This window comes from Eubalaena glacialis, chromosome 11, assembly GCF_028564815.1.
Source record: "Eubalaena glacialis isolate mEubGla1 chromosome 11, mEubGla1.1.hap2.+ XY, whole genome shotgun sequence".
Lineage (NCBI taxonomy): Eukaryota > Metazoa > Chordata > Mammalia > Artiodactyla > Balaenidae > Eubalaena > Eubalaena glacialis.
The window spans coordinates 88129707-88136890 of record NC_083726.1 but is presented as its reverse complement, the minus strand read 5'-3'; the positions used below and the strand labels follow the sequence as shown (position 1 = coordinate 88136890).

The 7184-nt window shown below is 37.0% G+C and overlaps 1 protein-coding gene across 1 annotated transcript; it reads left to right on the top strand.

Annotated features, from left to right (window-relative positions):
• The first annotated feature begins 1193 nt into the window (after nt 1-1193).
• Nucleotides 1194-5670, top strand: ALG10 (ALG10 alpha-1,2-glucosyltransferase). Its single transcript, XM_061205207.1, has 3 exons — nt 1194-1493; nt 2688-2885; nt 4568-5670. Exons 1-3 carry the CDS (start codon nt 1194-1196, stop codon nt 5621-5623), a joined length of 1554 nt encoding a protein of 517 aa, XP_061061190.1. The 3' UTR covers nt 5624-5670.
• The last annotated feature ends 1514 nt before the right edge of the window (nt 5671-7184 follow it).

Genomic DNA, 7184 nt, shown 5'->3' with positions numbered 1-7184 from the left:
TCATACCCCTCTTATTAATAAGGAAATTGCAGAGACTGAATAGAGAGGCAGTCAGTTTAATTTGAGAAAGTTGCTTAAATTGGAGAGTGTGAATTAGCTTTGACCCAGAGAAAGAGTTGAACTGAAAACCCTGAGGTTTGCAACTCTAAAAATATCCTGACTCATTTTTTATTTATTCCCACCAAAGACAACAGCGATTGAGGTTATCCAAGAGATCATTTTTCTACAAAACATTGCCTGCTAGCACAAGGTAAAATTACAAAACATAATTTATCTCCAGCATTCTTCAAATACTTTCTCTCACCTCCAGTCTCCAACCCCCAATACTGGAATTGTGTGAAGTCAACGCAAACTATAAAAGTCTTCGAATTTAAATGTCTAATATGTGAAAGCCATTCTGGGGACTACAAATATAAATGATACATAGTGCCACCCATTAAGATGCTCGTGCTTATTATTTAGTAGGAAAAACAGAACGCTGCAATAGAGACGTTAAGAGCAATCAAACTTACAGGCACAGAGACGCCTTCCTTAACTAAAACACCCCAATTTCTAAAATAATGCTTTCCCCAACTCCCGTAGAATACTGTGATCTGCCTATTCGAATGCACTATGAGTGATGATGTAAATAAATCCTCGTTCAGAGTACCGACATTTTGAAAGAGCTCTCTTTTAATCTAAAAATGACTTAGTAAAGTTCATTCAGCAGTAAAGGGTCTCTCTGGACCTTCAAGTTTTAATCTGAAACTTCCACAACCAACGCTCCCCCTCCCACCCTCCAAAGTTGATGAAATCAAATGCCTTGGAACTGACTGTTTAGTAATTCAGATCACGAGAGAAAAAAATAACCTGGGCGGGGGAATGTGTAAATTTTTAGAGTTTGGGGATTGCAAACATGGGGAAATGCCGCCACCTTCTGGTGAGAAATGGGAACAGCAGGAAAAAAGCCAACAAAGACCTCCAGGATAAGCAGCTGCTTTCATTTCAAAGCAACAAGCTGCGGAACTCCAGCGCCCTCAGATCCCCCGAGGTCTGCCCCTTCCGGCTGCTCTGACCACTCAGTGCGCCCTGCGCAACGTGATTGACAGGGCAACGGTCCAGTGCGTTACCTAAACTCCTCGCTCGGAAAACAGTGACCCGACCCTTCCGGAAGCTCAGGGTCCGCTCTTCCCAGCATCCTTTGCCTTCCGGCTATGCTCAGTTCCCTCCGGCTAGTCCCTCCTTGCGCGCCCATTTCGAGCCCGAATGTCAAGCTCGACTTTGGGGACTTGAGAATCCCGCACATATTTTCCAGGACTAGATTCTTGGCTATGCGGGCAGGAATGGCGCAGCTGGAGGGTTACTATTTCTCGGCAGCCCTGAGCTGTACCTTTTTAGTGTCCTGCCTCCTTTTCTCTGCTTTCAGCCGGGCGCTGCGAGAGCCCTACATGGACGAGATCTTCCACCTGCCGCAGGCACAGCGCTACTGTGAGGGCCATTTCTCCCTCTCGCAGGTGGGGTCCCCAACCTGTCTGCACCCTCGAACAGGCTAGAAAGGGAAGAGCTGGCCCCAGTTCTAATTTCTCCTACCTTTATCCTTAGCTCCCTCCACTCCAAACAGGAAAGGAACTGGGTAATCTTTTGTTCCTGTCTCTGAGATCTGTAAAATATTTGCTAAATGAATGAATAAACAGCAGATCTGTCTCCTAGCAAGAAAAGCTCTGGGAGATTAACTAATGGGGAACTGAGTTACTGCCCCTCTTTTTGGCTAATGATGAAAGCTATCCTAGTTTTTCTTTGCCAATCCCGGGATTAGAGGCATTGGATTGCTCCTAGGAAATGTCAGAAAATTTCACTTTAGCTCACCTGTCAAGCATCTCACTGTGTATTTTGGGAGTCGGATAGGAGGGGGAGGGGGGAATCTTCAGCTACTAAGAAGTGACAAGTTACATTAACCCCATCCTTGGTGTTTTTAGCAACCTTTGTTAACTGGATAAACTGGCAACCAGTGAAGTGCCAGCATGTTTGAGTATATATTTGGCTACATAGATGTGTAGATATGGATACAAAAACAGACACATTATTCTTCTCTTCTGGTGAAGTCATTGTAGAGTAGTGGTTAGAAATATAAAGTCTATAGTCAGAGAAAGACCTGATTTTAAATCTTGGCACTGTTATTTACTAGTCATGCCGCTTGGAAATTTTCTGAGTTTCAGGTTACTCATCTGAAAATGACAGTAAAATAGTATCTACTATAGGGCTTGTTGCAGGATTATATACAGAGGATTTAGCACAATTCATGGCTCTCTACATTGTAGTTGTCATTATGGATCCTGTGCTTTAATCTCTTTAAACATTTTTTTCTCCAAATCCATCAGAGTTCCAGCGGATGATTCCAGACTTTTTAAAACTGGAGCATTTGCAATTCAATCAGCAAATTACAGGCCCTCCAAAGAGTATATCTTGGAAAATAGAAACTGAGTTTAAGTTGTTGTCTACTGTTTGCTTGTACCTTAACAATCACAAAGCAGGTACAGGGACAAAACATAAGATAAACTTTTCTTTAGAGGAGGCATCTGATTTGCTCATTTAACTGTGACTTAGGATAACTTCCCAAAATGCCTGATTATTGGTAAAGATGACATCTCTGTGTCAGTCCTATCAGTATTACCTCTTGCTTTTGCTTCATTGTTGACCTTTTTTTTAAGTGGGACCCCATGATTACTACATTACCTGGCTTATACCTGCTGTCAGTTGGAGTGGTCAAACCTGCCAGTTGGATCTTTGGATGGTCGGAACACGTTGTCTGCTCCATTGGAATGCTCAGATTTGTTAATCTTCTCTTCAGTGTTGGCAACTTCTATTTACTATATTTGCTTCTCCGCAAGGTGCAACCCAGGCACAAGGTTTGTTTTCAAAACAATTTATTATATTTAAGTTTATGTACAGTCAATTCCACAATTATGGTGAATTTGTTTTATGAAATTTGGTGAAAAATGTATTTAACATTTAATACTTGTGTATCTTTTGTAAAGATAAAGCAAGTCCCCTACCCCCATTTTAGAAGATATTTGTGTTTAAATACTTGAATTACTCTTATTTATTTATAAAATCTATAAATTTTCATGAATTAAACCAGTTCAGTAAATATCTCAGTATGCTAAGCACTGAGATTACAGAGGTAAATGACACAATCTTTTTCTTATAAAACTTATATCTTCATTAGGGGAAACAGACGTTACCAAGCAATTTTTTATGATTTAAGAATGCAGACCTTGGAGGTGGATTACCTGGGTTTGAATTCTATCCACTTACTAATTGTGTTACTTTGCAGGTTACCCCTTAGTGACTCCTTGTTTTTGTCTGTTAAATGAGAAAAATATAGACTCTACCTCATAGGACTGTTCTGAAGAGTAGAAGAGCTTAATAAATGGAAGGTGCTTAGAATATTGCCTGGTATATAGTAAGGAATCAATAAATATTAATTATAATAGTTACTTTTAACTTAAAGAGATGATTTCAATAGTGTAAATTATGAGAGAGCAATAGCTATAAAACGCTATGAGGATACAGAGAAGGAGCAGAGGAGCACTTGTTGCACCCTGACTGCTAGGGAGAGGTGTGGGTGGCATTGGGTAAGGCTTCACAGAGAAGATGGTACCTGAGCTGAATCTTGATGACAGATAGGACTGTAGGATGGGAATGAATCCTGACAGGATTAACAGCATAAGCAAAAGTAGAGAGGCATTGAACAACAAGACACAGGGAATTGCTATTTGGAATTATAAGGTTATAAAGTACAGGGACGTGAGGCTGCAGAAGGCTGTAGAAGAAGGTAGGGGAGAAGTCACGAATATCTTTTTATGTCATGGAAAGCATTTTAAACTTTATCTAATAGGTGATGGACAGCCCTTAATTTTAATCAAGGTAATGGCATGGTCTGGCTTGGTGATTTAGATTAACTGGATGATAGAATTCAAGGAGATAAGAATACTTTCAAATTCTACCTGAGACTATCAGCCCAAAAGAAGATGTTTAGAACTTTAGACTAGGCCCACTATTTTCAGGAAGATCCCTGTAATTTCATCATAAAATAGTAAGATCATTGTGTATGGTGGTATAAATGTTATATACATATTTATATTCTCTCTAGTGCACAGTTTTGAAGGGATATCTTAAAAGAAATTGGTGATGATGGCTAAGTGAATGCTTATGGAAGGCACGAAGATAAGCTTACTGAAATGGAACCACCTGCACTGTGTCCCATTTGTCTCCATGTTCCCCATAGAACTGAGGTCATTGTCTTGCACACAATAACTCCTTAACTATTTGTTGAATGATTCAAAGTATTTTAGGCTTTGACACACACGTGTATTGTCTTACTGGTTTCCAAACTGCTAGGTGTAACTAAAAAGTATCAGAAAGTGCCCTTATAAATACATACTGTGTTTTTGCAAAGCCAGAAATAACATTAATGTTGAATAATTGTTTTAAATAAGACTCAGGCAGTTTTTTGTTTTTTAGTTCATTAGCTCAGCAGAAACAGCCTATTTGTTTTATGTGTGAACTGTGTTTTCTCTTCTTGTAGGCTGCCTCAAGTATCCAGAGAATCTTGTCAACATTAACATTAGCAGTATTTCCCACACTCTATTTTTTTAACTTCCTTTATTATACAGAAGCAGGATCCATGTTTTTTACTCTTTTTGCCTACTTGATGTGTCTTTATGGAAATCATAAAACTTCAGCCTTGCTTGGATTTTGTGGCTTCATGTTTCGTCAAACAAATATCATCTGGGCTATCTTCTGCGCAGGAAACGTCATTGCACAAAAGTTGACTGAAGCTTGGAAAACCGAGCTACAAAAGAAGAAAGAAGAGAGGCTTTCCTCTATTAAAGGACCATTTTCAGAATTCAGGAAAATTCTTCAGTTCCTTTTGGCTTATTCCATGTCCTTTAAGAACTTGAGTATGCTTTTCCTTTTGACTTGGCCCTACATCCTTCTAATGTTTCTGTTTTGTGCTTTTGTGGTAGTTAATGGTGGAATTGTTATTGGTGACCGGAGTAGTCATGAAGCCTGCCTACACTTTCCTCAACTATTCTACTTTTTCTCTTTTACTCTCTTTTTTTCCTTTCCTCACCTACTGTCTCTTAAGAAAATCAGGTCTTTTCTTTGCTTAGTTTGGAAACGGAGAATTCAGTTTTTTGTGATTACTTTAGTCTCCATATTTTTAGTTTGGAAATTTACTTACGCTCATAAATACTTGCTAGCAGATAATAGACATTATACATTCTATGTGTGGAAAAGAGTTTTTCAAAGATATGAAATTGTGAAATATTTGTTAGTTCCAGTTTATATATTTGCCGGTTGGAGTATCGCTGACTCATTGAAATCAAAGTCGATATTCTGGAATTTAATGTTTTTCATATGCTTATTCACCGTTATAGTACCTCAGAAACTGCTAGAATTTCGTTACTTCATTTTACCCTATGTTATTTATAGGCTTAACATACCTCTGCCACCTACATCCAGACTTGTTTGTGAGCTGGGTTGCTATGCAGTTGTGAATTTCCTAACTTTTTATATCTTTCTGAATAAGACTTTTCAGTGGCCAAATAGTCAGGACATTCAGAGGTTTATGTGGTAATATCAGAAATATCTTGAACTCTAAAAATAGACTCATTATTTAGACTATTTCCATAATGAAAACTAAGTAGAAATTTTGAAATTTCTTTTAGGTACCATGGTGATCCGCAGATCACATCAGATTTTTTGTGCTTTAAATATCAGAAATATGTATTTTAAATATATATATATGTGAAATATGTATATATATATATACATATATATGTGTGTGTGTATATATATATATATATATATATATATATATATATATATATATCTATATATCTATCTATGACCCAAGGAAGTTAAATGATAAAGAACTGAGAAAAGTTTAAGACTTGCTCCATAAGCCTGAATAATGATGGGAAAGTAAAATTATTCATAGCTATCTCATGATATTTCTTTGATACTGTTGGCCACTCAAAAAGCTTGGAAACTTTTTTGTATACAAGTTTATTTATTAATTCTCTTCAGAAAAAGTAGCAAAGTCTTTGAAAAATATTTACAAATGATTAGGTAATATTATTGATTGAAAAGTTGTTTAACATTTTAGTAAATATAATTTCAATCATAGGGTAAAATAGACTCACATAGATAGCAAATGTTATAAAATAGAGGCTCTTCTGTGTTTATCTAGGAATCAAGTTGTTGATTTTTGTTAAAAATCTAGAAATGATGAAGTCCTTTCACTGTTCCTAATATGAAATAGATCATGGGCAAAGATAAATTGTGTTGATGATAATACCTTTTAAAAGGGATTTTCTTTCTGAAATACACTACTCTATCAGTTTCCTTTGGCTGCCATAACAAATTACCACAAATCTGGTGGCTTAAAAAAAATTTCAGAATTCTGGGGGCTAGAAGCCTAAAATTAAGATGTCAGCAATGTTAGTTGCTTTTGGAGGCTGTAAAAGAGAATCCATTCCATGCTTCTCTCCTACTTTCTGCAGTCCGTGGTGTTCCTTGGTTTATAGATGTATCACTCCAGTATCTGCCTTTGTCTTCACATGACCTTCCTCTCATCTTCTTTCTCTTACAAGGACAAGGTCTTTGGATTTAGGGCCCACCCTAATCCAGGATAATTGCGTGTCCAGATCTTTAACTTAATTATGTCTACAAAGACTCTTTTTCCATATAAGGTCATATTTACAGGTTCCAAGTTGACCTATCCTTTTGTGGGGCACTTTTTAACCCACCAAAGTTACCAAAGGAGATTTTACAATAAATTTCATAAAACTTGTAGGAAATAATTTTTTGCTGAGATATTTTAAATAAAATTGCATCTTTTCAGAGAGGTTAAAAACAAGTGATTTGCAGGGTCACATAATTATAAAACTAAAAGTAACTGGTATTTGATTCCATTATCCAAAAAACATTAGAATTTAAAGGAAGTTTAGAAATTATTTGATCTAGTCTTATTTTGTAGATTAGGGAACAAATGCTTGGGTAGGATTTGGGGGGATTAATTTTGGATTCTGTGTCTGCTATTTGGAGTACCTTCATTGGGTTGTCATTACCTTACAGAGAAGTATTATTTGGATATGCTAACGTTGACATGTAAACTTAGAACTGTGACTAGAATT